General features: G+C 43.8%; 1 protein-coding gene across 1 annotated transcript; it reads right to left on the bottom strand.

The window, feature by feature from the left end:
- Positions 1 to 1,165: 1,165 nt before the first annotated feature.
- LOC109021119 (glutathione S-transferase L3-like) lies at positions 1,166 to 4,194 on the bottom strand. The gene is made up of 10 exons (XM_035689841.1): positions 3,806 to 4,194; positions 3,589 to 3,663; positions 3,365 to 3,425; positions 2,911 to 2,997; positions 2,700 to 2,798; positions 2,498 to 2,600; positions 2,339 to 2,415; positions 1,993 to 2,100; positions 1,523 to 1,603; positions 1,166 to 1,396 (listed from the first exon to the last, which is right to left on the bottom strand). The coding sequence occupies exons 1-10, from the start codon at positions 4,042 to 4,044 to the stop codon at positions 1,388 to 1,390; spliced, it is 939 nt and encodes a 312-aa protein (XP_035545734.1). The 5' UTR covers positions 4,045 to 4,194; the 3' UTR covers positions 1,166 to 1,387.
- Between the last annotated feature and the right edge of the window lie 14,323 nt (positions 4,195 to 18,517).

Raw genomic sequence — 18,517 nt, 5'->3', positions numbered from 1 at the left:
TGATGAGTGGCAACATTGACTATGCTGACAAACTAAAACCTACACGATTTGGTCGATTCGTGAAAATTTTCGAATTTTCATGAAATTCCAAAAATTTAAAGAAATTCCTCAATTGAATTCCTGGCAGGCTGTTACAACATGGTTACGAGTTGGGACAGTGAGACTTGCGAGTGAGAGAGGGTCGACAACGTGATTGTGAGAGTGAAAGCCTCGTAAGGCTAAGAGGGGTTGGGCGCAAGGCAGAGAGGGAAAGAGTGTTTAGGAACTTAAGATTTAGTAATATTTAGGGTTAAAAGATAACATTTTAATTTTAATATAAAAGTTAAACAGGCCATATGGGTTGATTGCGGATTGACTCGTTTATTAATCATGTTTTAAATGTCAACTCATTTTGAGTCTTTTGACCTACACCCAATTATATCAAACGCAAACCTGTTAATTTTGTGTCAGGTTCGTGTTGGATTCCTAGGTTGTGTCACAAATTTTCACTGCTAATTTAAAACATATACTCATTAGAGATTTTTTTCTGTACACAATTTCAATTGTGATTTAAAAAAAGAAAAAGAAAATGTAAAGTTGTATTTACAAATAATATTGCACCTTCAGGTGCTTTCAATTACAACGAACTTTTTGAAGGATATGATCTTCTAGTATTCATATCTCTAACTTAAACTATCACATAGAATTAATGGTGAGGTACTCAATTTTGAGTTCTTCATGTAGATGGTAGCAATAGAAAATCATTGTTTTAGCATAATCCTACAGGGATGCTTCACTTCATGTTTTAATAGTATTTTCAAACTTCGTTACATCAAGATGAATCTCAGCATCAAGAATCTATGATAAATAACTTTTATGGACGGGCCACGTAGTAGGCTCTCGTTACTCAGCCCTAATAATTCCTAAGGACAGTCTTAGAAACCTATTTAGTAACAAGCTTATAAACAAATAAGATCGACAAATCCTTCGAAAATAAGTCGACTTTGATTTTACTTTTTATGAAACTGATTGGTGCATAAACAAAAATTATATTTTGTTAATATTGAAAGACACAACTAGCAAAATATTCCATTCAACTACTATAAATTTGAATAACTATGCATTTATATTTTGATTCTATTGTTTTTAACTTTAAATAAAAAATCTTAACTATTTTAAAAACATATATTTCTAATTCCAAGTATGTTAATTAAATTCTTGTGAATATTATTATTATTCGTACATGTATACATACACGCAGACAAAGTAGCTCACATCTTCGACCAGTAGTACATAAGCACAAAACTCATACACACATACCATTTATTATACAAAGAAACATTGCGTAGACGCACAACGCCACTTATTTTGCTCCAAAGTCCAGAAGATGAGCTGGAACGTTCAATGCTTACTTGGCCTGAGAGACTCAGACAGAACATTGAAATGAGGGGTTAGCAAAAAACATGATTTCCAAAAACAAGAGTAAAAATTTCTTTAACGGAATCAAATTTATAATCCAATTTACTAAATAAGATAGTAGTACCAGAAAGCGAGCCTTGAAGGTTTCCAGATGCTCATTGGGATCAATCTTTGTTTGCTTGTAAGCATCGATTTCGTTTACCTCCTGCAAGATGGTTAACAAGAACAGTTTCCATTGAAGAACCACTAAAATTCATGCTTCTTTCAAAGCCTGGTTAAAGAAGAATAGAACTTAAAAAAGATCTTGTGCAGCAGGTAGAGTTTGTTTCTGTACTTCTACTTCCCATAGAAGAGTGTGATCAGGCTAGATTAACTCAAACAATAATCTACAACAAAGGGTATGAACTTGGCTACATAATTAATCAGCATTGATCTTCCTTTAGGTTCCAAACAAACAATTACTTGAACTAGTGTATAATGTAGATGCTGTGGATTCAAGGATTCGGTAAACAAATTCAATGGAAAAGATGAATGTCAAGGAGTAATTGTTAAATGGAGATCTAAATTGACTGTGGATGTGGTTATATATTGTACCTCGATCCATTTCGCAAGTTTAGGCCTGCCTGCTGTGATGTCATGCTTCCACACCTCTGAGAAGAAGATTTGGAATCTTTCAAAAAATGTGATATAAGCTATGTCCACCTGTGGATCGCATAGTCCAACAAAAAATAATTAGGGACACTCCCATCATAGATAATATTGTTACGTAATCATATTATTTGTTTCCGCTTTCCACGTATAAATTAACATGACCATTTTCTAAAGTATGATACATTGAAATAAATCTCTGAATGAGATATGTACCTGCACCAATAATCAACAAAAAGAACACACTGCAGCAACAAGAAAAAAAGGCAACACAATTGAGAAATCAAATTACCAAACTGAATTGTCCCAAGAAGAATGGCCCATCATCGAACTTATGAAGAGTCTCTTCTATGTGATCAAAAACAGGGCCTGATGATGGGAGTTCAAGGTCTTAGTCAATACAGTTGCTGCACGAAATGATATCCCTAAGCATCAAATTTCTATAACTTACCAGATTCTTTTATAGGGTCTCCTTTGAATGATGAAAACACTGTCTTGGTGAAGGTGTCGGTGTAGGCTATCAACTCTTCAGCAAACTCCTTTTTAGCTGGATCCTACAACACTTCCCATTACTAAATTAGTCAAATTTTAAGAGAAAAGGATAGAGAGAGACTTTTCTCATCAAGGCCACAGATGAATTATGCAAGTCTTACATTGGGTGAAAGAGGAGGCCCCTCAAAGTTGCTGTCTAGATATTTAATTACATCGAGACTCTCTCCTATGATTTTTCCATTGTGTTCCAACGACGGCACCTGTTATATGGATTTTTCGATAATTGAAGAATAAAATCTAGCAACCCAATCAGGTATGTATTAAATATCTAATGCCATCAACATAGGCATAATTATCTTAGGAAATCTTAACCGTGTTTGCAGTGTAGACTTTCTCCTTGTACCAAGCAGGCCTGCTTTGAAGCTTAATTGCAACTAAGTTGATACTGTCTTGTAATCCCTGCACCTCAAGATATTCAGCAACATAAATATTATGCGAAAGAGTAATACTACTCATCATCCCTTTTACCATTATCCTCTTATCATCTCGTGATGTGGATTAAATGATTAGAGACTATTTATTATGTTTCATTTGTAGACCTATCATTTAATGCCAGATCAAGGGATGTTGAGAGGATGATGATAAATAGATATTTCCCATGCGAAAAAAATGAAAAAAAAAACAAAAACAAAACAAGAGGCATAGAAGGGAAAAGGTAAAATGACCCCTAAAGGAGAAAAGTATGCAAAACTAGAGCAAAACAAGAAAATGGAACATAGACAGATTAGGAAATCAAAATAACGGAGGATAAAGAGATGATAACCACCTTATAATTTCGGGTGATCCATGCACGCTGTGCAAATGGGCAAACGTAAGCAATGTACAACCTTCGATGGGAAAAAAAAAAACGAAGGTCCAAGTTCATTTTAGCACACGGTATACATTATAAAATCGTAAACAAACATGTAGTGAGGATAGTGAATCAGAGAAAAGAAAACAAAAGGAGCAGCATATGACAGGGAAAAAAACATTTAGAAGAGCAGAGTGAACCTCGTAGTTCCATCAAATAGAGGAGGTGGTTCGGAAGTGGCCTCCAAGGACGGGGGAAGATTCTCCTGCAAACTCCTGTGCAACCCCAGACAAATAAAAAAAGTGAACAATCGCAAACATTTTGACAGGAACGCACAAATTAGGGGAAGCCCATAGAAAACCCCCGTTGAGATGATGGAAAACCCATATGGAGAGTTTTGGATTCCGAAACACTTACGCTGCAGCCAATGATGATGATGATGGTGATGTTGTCCTGAGAGATCTTATCCTTTCCTTTTCTGTATTTGTTTGCAATCCCAGATATCTCCTAGCTTTTATACTGTTTATCTGCACCAACCTAATGGGAAATGGCGAGCTTTTCGTACAGAAATTCGAAGCAGTGAAGACGTGTGCAGTTACGAAATGTGCGGCTGCAAGGTGGTGGCGAGAGTGAGGTGTCATTGTTCTAAATGCCATACCTGGCCGAAGAGGAACTCAATAAGATATTGTGTTATACGGCGGCTGTCACCAGCTGCGATCTAGGGTTGGGCGAGAGAGAGCTTCTGTGAAGCTGAAGGATCGAGACACAGAGAAGTGGGAGAAGATGCCAGTACACTTAGCTTTGCTACACAACCTCTACCACACTCTACACTCTACACTTTTTTAAATTTTTTAAATTTTTAATATTTTTTTTAAATTTTTTTTTAAGTTTATTCTTTTTAAATTATTTCAAATTTTTTATTCATTATTCATATAATAAATATTTAATAAAAGAAAAAAATAATAAAAATTAAAAATAATATGGAATGTGGAGGTTATGTGAATAGTAGGAGGTTGAGTAGATTTTTTATTTACACTTTGACTTCGTCGGTTGTTAGAAGCATTCCTGAGGATGAAAAGTCGTGTTTTCGGCCAGTGTAGTGTTAAGTTATAAATATTTGATTAGGAAAAATATTTACATCAGTCTATTATTTACATCAGCCTCAACACACTTAGTGTATTGAGTTAAAAAAAAATTGAAATTATGGTGTGTGGAGAGTGTAGGTTGATGTATAGCATATGTCATTTGATTATATAGATTAATTTGAACTCAACCCCTTAATTTAAATGTGTTAGATTTTTTAATTCCAATTCAGTCTATTTAGATAAGGATCGTGTTATGTCGTGTCATCTATTTTAATCCGTTTAATAATTGATTATAAATATATTAACACGATACCATTTATTTAAACCCGTTTGTTTTGTATAAATGAGTTAAATTAAAACTTATAATTCATTTGATTTGATTAACATAATTTCACATAAAAGTTAAAATCTATATTTATTAATAACCACAATATCTTAAAAAATATATATAAATATTTTTCAAATTTTAACATATCATGAAACTTGTGAGGGGAGTTGTTCCCAGTGATGGGCCCGATCAAACCAGCCCAACCCACGCGATATGGGTGGGCCTAAGGACAGCCCGATAAGAGAATAGGATGGCCCTGGCCGGGCCATCAAGGGCAAGGTCAGCCCATGAAGCCCACAAGGAAGCAGCACACGCGAGGCACGGTGACTAAGCCAGAAGGCCTGACACGTCTACTGGCTGACAAGTTGCACGCATAGGGTTAAGGACAACCCAAGTCCCTGAGTGCCGACGGCTGGACAAGACTTGGAAGGTGGGAGCACCTAATCGAGGCCACGCAACATTTAATGAAGGACAGAGGCGAACACACCACAATAAGAACCCAAGGTTGTCAGCGGTCGCCATGATCAGCATGGATGGCCTGTCACATGGAAAGGAGTTGGCAGAGGACGCGACTTGGGTACGAAGCGGCACCACCACGATCAGCCTGACAAGGGATCGCTCCAACCAGGTAGAAATATCTCCCCCTCGGGAGTAAAAAAAAAAACACACACACACACACTCACACACACACACATATATATATATACATTGATTAGAAGCTCATATAGATCACAAGTTTAAAACCCAAACTAACTTAGGAATCGAAGGTATCCCCCACCACCCCGAGCCTTCATTTCCTGTGTACGTAGGATAGGACTGACCCTCAAGGTTGGAGTTGCTTGGGCTGTGAAACAAGACATCAACAATGAAGCCGTCTGTGAGATTTATCCTATAAAAGCGTGTCCTCCGCATGCCAGAAACGATGCGTTCCCAGACTTCACGAAGAGAGGAAAGCTAGTTCGGAATAATGGAAGGAAGACTCAACGAAATAGGAGACACAATAAAGAGGCTGATGGAGGAAGTGGGAGGCCTCCGACAAGAAAATGCCGCATTACGAAGAACCAACGAAGAATTGGTAGGAGCGGAAACTAGCCACAACAAGCACGCTGAATTGTGACGCTCATCAGAGGTCGTTATGGCCGAAGAAGAGAGACGCATGATGCACCTTGACCTCTGGGAGCTCGGGGACAAGTACGCAAAAATGGCCAAGCGAATGGGTGCATTGTCTTCTGTGGACCAGCTGCTCACTAGCACGGACCTACCATACATCGCAGAAGTAATGGCCATTCCTCTCCCGACAAAGTTCAAGGTCCCCTAGATGGAAGCATATGACGGATCCAAGGACCCACTGGAATACTTGGAGGCGTTCAAGGCTCACATGACTCTTCACGAGTTCTCGGGAGAGGTCACATGCCGAGCCTTTCTGCTAATGCTGAGGGGTGTGGCAAGAACCTAGTTCGAATCCCTACCCCCAGGGTCCGTTGATAGCATCGGTGAGCTAGCCTTTCTCTTCCTAACTTAGTTCATGGCAAGCTGGAAGAGGAGACACCAGTTCGCCTACCTCCTAACGGTAAAGCAATGTGACAACGAGAGCCTGAAGTCGTACCTTTCCCGATTCAATCAAGAGCATATGACCACAGACGACCAAGATGAGAAGATCACCCTGGCAGCCCTGCTAGGGGGATCTAGCCATGGAACCCATTTATGATGGAGATAGCATGAAAGACCCCCACGACAATGAGAGAGTTCATGGACCAAGCTGACAAATTTATCAACGCCGAGGACACCCTCCAGGCTTTGATGGCCCTTTGGAGAACAAAGCTGGAACAGATGGACAAGAAAGCTGCGGGGTAGAACAGTGGGGCGAACTGTGAAGGAAACAAGAAAGGCGCACAGGAAGTCAAATAGAGGGATGAGGCATCGGCCCGAGCGCGTGGCCGACCAGGCACGCATACGAGTATGGCCGTGGAAGGCGACCGTGCTCCGAGCGCACGAGACTCAACGAGGTCAAGAGAGTAGCGGATACTACACCTACCACTAGTCGGATCGGCACCAGATCGAGGATTGCTATACGTTGAAACGGAGGATGGAAGAATTGGGGAACCTGCTAGAACAGCGACGTCAGGAGAACGAAATGGAAGCCCAAGGCCGTGGTGGAGTAAGAGCCCAAGGAGATAGAGGGCCAAGAGGGAGGCCCAAAGGAACTTGTAGTGTTAGAGCTCGATCAGGGCAGGTACCCTGATAGGCGAAATCCGCACGATCATAGGGATATATGCTAGAGGAGGACCCACCTCATCGGCATGAAAGGGCCACGCCTACGAGGCTTGGTACAAGGAAGTATTCACTACAGGGAGGGCCGCTACCAGCACTAGGAGACACATGGGGGGAGCCGCCATAATGTTCAGTAAGAAGGACGAATAAGGCATCCTCTACCCCCATGACAATGCCCTGGTGGCCACCGTACAGGTCACCAACTTCACCATGTAGAGAGTCTTGGTTGACAATGGCAGCTCAACAGATATCCTGTTCTGGCAAGCCTTCATCAGGATGAGAATCAGTCTAGACCGATTGCGCCCTGTGCTGATGCCGCTCAAAGGTTTCACAGGAGACATCGTCCAGCCAATGGGAGCCATAACCCTGTCCATCCTGGCTGGGTAGGCCCCCAGAACTTCAGCTACGATGGCCGATTTCTTAGTGGTGAATGCCCCATCCTCATAAAACACGATATTGGGTTGCCCGACCTTGAACAATCTCAAGGCGGTAACATCAACGTATCATCTCAAGATGAAGTTCCCTACCTATGCAGGAGTGGGAGAGATCCTAGGCGAACAGGTGCTAGCCTGAGGGGAAGGAAGTCAGAACTCTTGAAGAAGCATGAGAGGTCGCCGGCCCACCCTCACCGCCCACTTTGGCCAAATTGGATGATGAGGTCCGAGATGAGCTGGCAGAGCCCAATGAGCCCTTGAAACTGGTTTTTGTGGATCAGTAAAGACCCAAGCACACCATACGAGTGGGAACTAAAATGGCTCTCGAGTTGAGTCAGGCCATGAAACAGCTACTCATCAAGCATCAAGATGTCTTTGCATGGAGCCACAAAGAAAGACCTAGGATCGACAACTCGATCATTGAGCATCACCTCGGTGTGGACCCCGCTGCAAGGAAGATCAAGCAAAAGCGTCTAAGCTTCAGCGCGGAGAAGTATGCGGCCATAGCCAAAGAAATAGACCACCTCCTCGTGACTAGTTTTATCAGGGAGGTCCACCATCTTGAGTGACTGTTAAATATAGTGCTAGTAAAAAAGACGAGCTGGAAGTGGAGGATGTGTATAGACTTCACCAACCTAAACAAGGCCTGCCCGAAGAACAGCTTCCCTTTGGCCCGCATCGACTTGATAGTCGACTCAACGATGAGCCACCGACTGCTCAACTTCATGGATGCATACTCGGGCTACAACCAAATCCAAATGAGCCAGGACGACAAGGAGAAGACAGCCTTCATCACTGACTAGGGACTCTACTGCTACAAGGCCATGCCATTCGGCTTGAAAAATGCTGGCGCAACGTACCAGCTGCTAGTCAATCGAATGTTCAAAAACCAGATTGGCCAGAATATGGATGTGTACGATGACCTACTGGTTAAGAGCAAGAAGAACAACATTTATCTAATCTCCAGGAAGCTTTCGCGATATGCGGTGCTACCAAATGAAGCTCAACCTGCTGAAGTGCGCCTTAGAGTGGAGTCGGGAAAGTTTTCGGGCTTCATGGTCTTCGAGAGGGGAATCGAGGCCAACCTGGAAGAAGTTGAGGTGATAGTGGGAACGCCCCCTCCCTGCAACCTTCACAAAGTGCAGAGGCTAGCAGGATGGGTTGCAGCCTTGAACCGTTTCATCGCCCCGCTCGATCGGTTACATCGAATGCGACCAGGCATTCAGGGACCTGAAGAAATACCTAGCCCACCTGCTGCTTCTCAGTCAGACCAAGCTGAGCGAAAACTTGACCGTGTACTTGGCCATATAGTAGCACACCATGTCTGTCGTAACAATCTGCGACATAGAAGAGGGGTAACGACTCGTCTATTACACAAGTTGGGCATTCCGTGGAGCCGAGGCCAGATACCCTCGGGCAGAGATGCTGGCATTTGAATTGGTGATCATCGTAAGAAGATTAAGGCTGTACTTTCAAGCCCATCCAATGAAGATGCTCACCGACATCCCCCTCAGAAAAATCTTATAGAAGCCTGACGCATCCGGTTGGCTAACGAACTGGGCAATTGAACTAAGCAAGTTTGATATAGAGTACCTTCCCCGCATGACGATCAAGGGCTAGGTGATGGCAGATTTTTTAGCCTAGTTTATCGATTTCCCAGAGGAAATACAAGTTGCACCTTAAGGAAAGCCCTGATAGGTCTATGTCGACGGCTCGTCCTGCCGGGCTGGAGGGGGTGTAGGGGTGCACAATTTCACCGAGCTCGGCAAAGACCACAACTACGCGATAAAACTCGCCTTTAGGAGCACCAACAATAAGGCCAAGTACGAGGCACTGCTAGCAAGAATTTCAGTGGCAAGGCTACTGGGAGCCACCGAAGTCGAAGTAAGGGCTGACTCCCGAGTAGTGGTCAGCAATTATTAGGAGAATTCACCACAAAAAGTGAAAAGTTGAATAAGTACCTTCAGCAGGTCTGCAAGGAGTGCGATCTCTTTCGCTACTTCCACATCCCGCAAATACCGAGAGGAGAAAATCAAAAGGTGGATTCGCTGGCAAGGGCTGCCTCGGGATAAAAAGGGCTTCCCCTTCCTAAACATACCATGATCCGAACAGTTGAGGTCCCAACCATCGAGATGGAGGTATCAGTTGTCTCCCTGGCACCACCCAAGTGGGCCGCAAACATCCTGAAGATCCTTAATGAAGGCGAACTCCCAGACGACCAGGAGGAGGCACAAAAGTCAGGAACTGAGCTGCCTGATTCAGCTATTGGGAGGAATTCTATACAAAAAGGGTTTCTCCGAACATCTCCTAACGTGCATCACACCAAAAGAAGCCCAGTACGTATTAGCCAAAATCTATGAAGGAATCTGCGGGAGCCATTCGGGTGGACGGGTGTTGACCTCAAAAGTAACACGGGCAGGGTACTATTGGCCCTACTCTCTTTGAGACGCAGAAACCTTTGTGAAGAAATGCCCAAAGTGCCAGGAACATGCACCCATGTCCCGCTGCCCGCCAGAGGAGCTAACATCGATCACGTCTGCATGGCCTTTTGCGCAATGGGGGTTGGATTTGATCAATATGTTTTCTACGGCCAAAGGTGAGGTAAAGTTCGTGGTCGTAGTAGTGGATTACTTCACAAAATGGGCTGAACTGGAAGCATTGGTGACTATCACGGCCCCAAGTCATCACAAAGCTCCTTTGGAAGTTAGTGGTCTATCGGTTCAACATCCCCCAAAGCTTCATATCGGACAAAGGTAGGCAGTTCGACTATTCGCACTACCGGACATGGTGCGCTGAACTAGGGTGAAGGTCAAATACTCTTCTCCGGGGTATCTGCAGGCCAACGAATAGGTCGAGGCAACCAAAAAGACTTTGTTGGGCATCTTGAAGAAAAGATTGGGGGATAAGAAAGGAAGATAGGCCGAAGAATTCCTGGCAGTACTATGGGCCTATTGAACGATTATCAAGACTCACAAGGGAGAGAAACGTTCTGCCCTCACCTACCGTAGCAAAGTGGTGATCCTAGTAAAAATCAACATGCCCACTTACCGAGTCCAACACCTTGACCCATGCCTCAACGATGAGGAATTAAAGGAAAACCTAGACCTCTTGGAAGAAAAATGGCAAAAAGCTGAGTGCGAATGACAAACAACAAAAGGAAGGTAGAGCAGTACTTCAACAAACAGGTCAGACCACGCTCCTTCAAAGTAGGGGATCTGGTATTAAAGCAGACTGGGGTAACCGCCCAGGAGGAGGAAAAGTTAGGCCTATGATGGGAAGGACCGTAAGTGGTGACAGCCAGCGGATGGCATGGCTTTTACCGCCTCAAGGAAGATAGGGGTCGTGAACTCCCCCACTCGTGGAATGCTGAGCACCTTAAAAAGTACTTTGCATATAACTCATAAGCTAGATGTATCAAACGGGTTTTATGAATGAAAAGTACGAATGTTCACTCCAACTCACCTTTGTCAAAGTAAGAAGCCAAGTCCCTCGACTCGCATCAAAGGAATGGAAGGGTCAGAGCATCCCGATCTCCACCCACATGGCCACTCAAACACAATTCCCTTGACTTGCCAAACTTCGTGACCCATAAGCCAAGTCCCTCGACTCGCCGCAAAGGAATGGCCGGACCAGAGCATCCCAAGCTCTTCCCATATGGCCGCTCGGACACAAGTTCTTTGACTTGCCGAACTTCGTAACCCATAAGCCGAGTCCCTCGCCTGATCGCAATGGAATGGCTGGGCCAAAGCATCCCAAGCTCTGCCCACATGGCCACTCGAACACAAGTCCCTTGACTTGCCGAACTTCGTGACCCATAAGCTCAGTCCCTCGACTCACAGTGAAGGAATGGCCAGGCCAGAGCCTCTCGAGCTCTGCCCATATAGCCACTCGGACACAAGTCCATTGACTTACCGAACTTCGTGACTCATAAGCCGAATCCCTCGACTCGCCGCAAAGGAATGGCCGGGCTAGACCATCCCGAGCTCTGCCCACATGGCCAGTCGGACACAAGTTCCTTGACTTGCTGAAATTCGTGACCCATAAGTCGAGTCCCTCAACTCGTCGCAAAGGAATGGCTGGGCCAGAGCATTCTGAGCTCTGTCCGAGCGACCAATCAAAAAAAAAAGAGAGGAAATAAAAATATACACATACATGCGAAGAGACAAGAGAAAGTACACGGTCCAGGAGGCACAAAGTTCATATAACATATATGTATGTACAAGGGTTACATCAAAAGGCCTTATCGAGCAGGAAAAAAAAAGGAAGAAGAAGAAGAGAGAGAGAGAGAACAACAGACAACAACAAAAATGGGAAAGGAAGAGGAATAGTCTGGACACACACAACCATCAGGGAGGCGAAGGGACATCCGAGAATGCGAGCTGCATTACATCCCTCCCGAGGGTCCTGACGAAGGCAAAGACTCGAGGATCGGATTCCAAGGAAGCCAAGTTTAGAGTATTGGGATTGGTCGTGGGGTGCTCTCGCATATAGTCCCTTAGCCGCTCGAGACCTTCCTTGTAGCCATACCCCTAAGCATCGTCCTGAACGACTCTAGCGCCCTTAAGTTGGGACATGACTGCTCCCCAATAGACGCGACTAGCTACCCGACTGGATTCCAGGCTCAAGATGCTAACATCTCAGGCTAGGATTGTATTAGTCGCAAAAATGAGCTTTGCCTAGAAACAGCGAACCTGGGCTTCGCGTTGCTGTACAAAGGCCTTCTGGCGATGAACCAATCGAGTCAGCTCGAAGTGTTGGGACAGCAGCCATTAACGCTGCCTGGCATCCTTGGCGCACTGCCTACGTAACCGGTCTTTTTCTCCCCGGAGCTCTAGGAGCCCCCTCCACGCCAACTCCAACTTCTCCTTCCGCCCTCACAACTTTCGATAGGCCTTGGCATGCTTGTCCCTGAGGCACTTGCACTCTAAATGGGCCTGAGAGCTACTTCGCGGTCTTGCCCAGTTCCTCCTCCACAAGCTTCTTCTCGGTGCGGAGCTTCATGCCCTTCTCTTGCAAGAGTTTGTTGTGCTCCGCCAAGTTGTGCAGGTCCTCCACTAGAGCATCGCGCTCAAGGGCTAGCTACTCCACCTCCCATTTTGCTTTGCAAACCTCCAAAAGGGCAAGGAGGGTCAGGGACTGAAGCGCCCAGTTTTCCCCCTTGAGCTCCCCACGCTTCTCCACAATCACGCCCGCCAGTTGGTCTGCAGCCTGTGTCACAAGCAACGTTAAAAATAGGAAGAGTTTCAAAAGAATTGGATGAAGTGCAAACAAAGGGTACCTGAGCGAAGAGAGGCCTTAACTCCTAAGCCTCCCACTCGATCGCCTCAGCCCGAGCCCTCTCAAAGCCTGGACCCATCGCCTAGGCCCACCATGCCCTAGCGTAGGAGGACAAACCAACACCCCTTAATTTCCATGAAGGTTCGGGCGCGTCCAGGATAGGTTTGAAGGAGAGGCCTACGCCGCGACCCTCTTGCACCTCATCGGCGGTGTTAAACTCCGTCTGCTCAGGTGCCGGCTCCACCAACATCGGCTCCTCTAATGCGATAGGTCCTGAAGAGGGCCACTCGGTCGTCGCGAGCACCTCTTTGGTCGAGGGACCGGCCTCCACTTCAGGGGAACCCTGCTCACCCATGGGGGGAGACTGTAGAGCTGCTCCGTCCACTGCCAAATAGGAGTCAGCATCAAGATCCAGGGAGTGACAAGAGAAGGGGACATGATTGACACCTAGTTTTCACTCAACTCCACAACGGAAGGAAAGCTTGGCCCGACCTCTTCTTCATTGACCAGCCTAGGGTTGACAGGGGAAGAGGGAGCCTCCATCGCGGCCACCAGGAGAACAAGAGGAACAACCTCCTCCTATGTGAGCGATTCTTTAAAGGAAGGGAGCGCCTCAACCTCCAGCTTGGCCTCGTGGGGTGTGAGCCTGATGAAGGCACTAAAGAAGGCTGGCCGAAGGTCGTCTTCACCTTCCTCCTCAACAACAGCATGGCTCGAGGTTCCTAGGACTACGGGCAGCACGAACCTGGGGCGCTACGCCTCCTGTGCAAAGGTATGATGGGAGGAGGAAGTAGGGACCTCAGAGTGGTCGAGTTGTCCTCCATGCCAAGGAACGGGACGGGGCCTGAGCCCCTAGCCCCACTCCCAGATGCCCTGCCAACATTGTCGTGGCCCGCCCAACACTGATTTTCTCCATCAGTGGTCGTGGAAGGGCTGGAATGGCATTTCCGGCCCCTGGGCAAAGGGGAGTCCCCCAAAAAGTCATGACCCAGCACATACGAGCGGTCGGGAGTGGAAAGGAATCTCTGAATGTTGGCCTCTGTCAACACCACATCAGTCTCCATGTCAAGAGGATGGGCCGCCACCCAAGCCAGCAAGGTCGCCACCCTGGCCTCCTCCCTCCTGCTCAACCTGATGGACAGGCCCTTGCTGTTGGGCATGTACGACTAGATAGCGTGGACTGAGAACTTCTGGTGGACCAGCTCCCACTCAGGATACTCCCATCGCGAGCCTGAGACGAAGAAGAACCTCTGGGACCAGTCTTTGATATGGGAGTGCTGCCTCTTCAGCGTAGCAATGCGTTTCTCGGACGAACACTCCTAGAAGCTATACAAGCTCCTGTTGAGGCACAACACCTAGTATACTGACAAAGATTCTTGAGCTGTCAAGTCAGGGAACTCCTCGGGACTAGAGTTGAGTACTCTACTAAAAATACACAGTTGGCAATCAAAAGCCGCCAGGCATTCAGGTGGAGATGTGCCGAGGCTAACCCCAAAAAGTTGAGGATGTCGCAGATGGGGCGACAGAAAGGGAGGCGAAGGCCAATCACGAACATCAGGGGATAGAGCGCCACCAGAGACGCCATCCCATCGGAGTCCACTGCAGCGACACTACGCCCAGGGACTTCCAGAACCGCCGATTTTGAGATATCATATGTCCTCTTCAAGGTGCCGAGGTCATCGGCAGAAGTTGACGACTCCCAACTCCGCCCAGCGAAGTAAAAGAAACTAGAATTGGAAGACTCTTTGAGAGCCATTGAGACCTATGCAAAGGAAGGGATGAAGTGAGGAAGTGAAGGGAGAAACTGAAAAAGCAAGCTCGAAGGAGAAATTGGGAGGAAAAGGAACATAAATGGCAAAAGGAGAGGGAAAGAGGGAGTTTATATAGAGGAGGACGCAGCGGTTGGTCTTCTGCAAGTAGTGAAGTAACCCTGAGCCAGAAACGAAAGAGACACAACAGGCCTCGAGAAATGCACAGAGTGGCATCATGGAGCCCAACTGTCACAGAGTGGCATCGTGAAAAGCAAACAGTCCAATAACCCACCCAGTGCATGGACAGGCTTCCCGCTGCCCCAAACTGATGGATGACAAAGGGGTTGGAAGGACTTGAGGTGCTATCAAGTCATTGATGGCGCAGCCAAACCATCGCGGGGTGCCTGACGTTCATCAAAAGAAACCAGCTCAGGAAAGCGTAAGGGAACGTTTAGAATTCTCACCATACGTGTATGGTGGAAATTTTCGGGATATTGTGAGGGAAGTTATTCCCTATGATGGGCCCGACCGAACGAGCCCAACCCACACGGTATAGGTAGGCCTAAGGACAGCCCAATAAGAGAATAAGATGGCCCAGGCCAGGCCATGAAGGGCAAGGGCAGCCCATGAAGCCCACAAGGAAGCAACAAGGCAGCACGCATGAGGCACAGGGACTAAGCCAGAAGGCCTGACACGTCTACGGGTTGACAAGTCGCACGCACAGGGTCAGGGAAAACCCAGGTCCCTGAGTGTCGACGGCTGGACAAGACCTGGAAGGTGGGAACGCCTGACCGAGGCCACACCGCATTTAATGAAGGACGGAGGCGGGCACACCACTACAAGGCATGGATGGCCTGTCACATGACAAAGGTTTAGCAGAGGAAGCGACCTAGTTACGGAGCAGCACCACCATGATCAGCCTGACAAGGGATCGCCCCCACCAGGTATAAAATCTTTCCCTCAAGGGAAAAAATACACATATATACATTGATTGGAAGCTCATGTAGATCACAAGTTCAGAACCCAAACTAATTCCCCACCACCCTGAGCCTTCATTTCCTCTATTTGTAGGATCGGACCAACCCTCAATGGTGGAGTTGCTCGGGTTGTGAAACACAACATCAACAAACAATATTACAAACCATATAATAACAAATATGAGCCTAGGTCTAAAAGTACAATCCTAACAATAAAAACAATAAAAAACATAAGCATACTGAAAAATACCAATATTACAACTTAACAATAATAAAATTTTGATTTTGAAATAAATTAAACGGGTTAAAATGGGTTGATTTCATGTTAAGCAGGTTTACCTGTTATTGACCTTTTTATAAATTATGTCTTAACAGGTCAACCCGTTTTGAGCTAAACCCGTTAACATCAATCACAAACTCACTAATTTCGTATCATATTCGTGTTGAGTTCACAGATCGTGTCACATAGTGCCACCCCTAATTCCAAACCAGCTAACTAAAATTTTAGTTAAACTTTAACTAAAACTTACACCTTTTCTATTTAGCTACCAGGCACTTTATATGTGTACGTCTCACTCTTTATGGTAGTCTTTTATTTTTATTATTTTAATTAAAATATTTTTTTATTATTTTTCTTACAATCATAATTTTCAAATTCTAATTCTTCGACTATAATATTTATCAATTTATGTATGTTTTAAATATTTTAATTTTTTTACATTTATTTAATGTTCATATTTACGATTATTTTTTTCTAAATCTTCTTCCCTAACTATATATATCTTTTTCAAAATCATTAACTTTTTTTAACGACTATATTTTTTGAAATTTATCTCTTTCTAACAATAAGAATTTAAAATTTTAAAAACTTTCTTATAATCATTATTATTCAAAATTTGTCCTTCTCTAACGGTCATATTCTTGAAAAACACATTCTTCCAATGGTCATGAGTTTATATTCAATATAAATAGGATGATGTTATTCAGTCTCATGAGTTTGCCCCATCAAACTTATAACTAGTGCAAATTGTACTTTTTTTTTATTTCTTTAAAACATTTTTTAAACATCTTTAAGCATTTTTTAAAAATAAAAAAAATACAAAGTTCACTACTAGTCACTTCCTTAACCATTAAGAAAAAAGAAAAAAGAAAAAAGAAAAAAAAAATATCCGAGTGATAACTTTGAGGGGGCAAACTCATGGGGCCAAGTATCATTTTCTATATAAATAAGTTGATTTTTCTTCCAACTTTCATTTACTTCATTCTAAGTTTCTTTTCTATTAAATCTTAGTTCATACTCTTATGGCTCTTCATTTTTTTAAAGGTCATTCTTTCTTTCACAATATACTTCTTAATGATTCTAATGATGAGTCATTCTTTCTTTCGCAATATACTTCTTAATGATTCTGATGATGAGTTAGAAATTAATGATGTTATGGAGGAGGAGGAGGAGGAGAAGGAGGAGAAATACTGGCACCACCTCGTCAATACATTTGGCATAATTGTTTGCAAGGCCATGAAAACCTCGTCAATACATTTGGCATAATCGTTTGCAAGGCCATGAAAAAATACTGGCACCACCTCGTCAATACATTTGGCATAATCGTTTGCAAGGCCATGAAAGGCTTTGAAGAAGAAGAAGAAGAAGAAGAAGAAGAAATACTGGCACCACCTCGTCAATACATTTGGCATAATCGTTTGCAAGGCCATGAAAGGCTTTTTCATGATTTTTTGGTTGAAGTACTAGTATATTCTCCCAAAGTATTTCATAGGAGGTTCAGGATGAGGAGATCTCTTTTTCATCGAATTCAATTGAGGTCGAAGCTCACAATCCATATTTTGTCCAAAGAAGAAACAATGCTGGAAGACTTGGTTGTTCTGCCCTTCAAAAGATTACAGCTGCTTTAAGAATTCTAGCATATTGAGTAACTGGTATTTTGTGGATGAAGATCTAAGAGTTTCAAAAACCACTGCAATGGAAAGTCTAAAATTATTTGCTAAAGTAGTGGTTTGTATTTTTGAGGAACAATACTTGAGGTCACCAACAAACCATGATGTTTCGAGATTGATAGCTATTAACGAAAGTCATGGTTTCCTAGGAATGTTGGGAAGCATCGATTGCATGCATTAACGATAGAGAAATTGCCCAACGGCATGGAAAGGTATGGATTCTGGCCATAATCGTGAAGAAACTATTATTTTAAAAGTAATTACATCTCATAATCTTTAAATATGACATGCATTTTTTGGGTTGCATGGGTCTCATAATAACATCAATGTTTTAGAAAGATCTTTTATATTTAGTGAGCTTGCTCAAGGACGTATTCCTAAAGTAATTACTCAATTAATGATCAAGATTACACAATGGCATACTACCTTGATGATTGTATATATCCACAATAGTCAACATTTGTCAAAACACTTCCAGCCCCAGTAGATGCCAAAAGTAAATATTTTGCTGTAGTTCAAGAATCTACGAGGAATAATGTAGAGCGTGCATTTGGCATGCTCCAAGCACGTTTTGCCACTGTGCATCAACCTGTATGGATGTTCAAATTCTTTGTGCTCAAGGACATAATGAAGGCATGTATAATTATTCATAACAAGATTGTTGAAGATGAGCGAGATGTGCAAGAAATAGATTTTGATTATGAACAAATAGATAAAAGCCCTCATGCACCAGTATCATGTGATCAAAATGATATGCTTATGGAGTTCATTCATGGCCATTTTTGCATTAGAGATCAACAAACTCATTCACAACTACAGTTAGACCTTGTTATGGAAACTACATGGAGAATCATAGGAACTTTGAATGAGTTCTTAGTTTTATTTTGTGTTTACAAATCCGTGTGTCCGAGTATCTAAAGTTTAATAATAACCTTCTCTAAGTAAAATGATTATATCTTTTCAATTCTAATGTTTAGTAGATGAAAATGAGCTGTGAAGTTAATAGAAAAACCCAAATAGAAAAATCTGTACTGCTAGCAAATTTAATATGGTTGC

This window comes from Juglans regia, chromosome 4 (assembly GCF_001411555.2).
Source record: "Juglans regia cultivar Chandler chromosome 4, Walnut 2.0, whole genome shotgun sequence".
In the NCBI taxonomy this organism is placed as follows: domain Eukaryota; kingdom Viridiplantae; phylum Streptophyta; class Magnoliopsida; order Fagales; family Juglandaceae; genus Juglans; species Juglans regia.
Note: the sequence above shows the minus strand (reverse complement) of the source record. Positions and strands in the feature narration are given on the sequence as shown.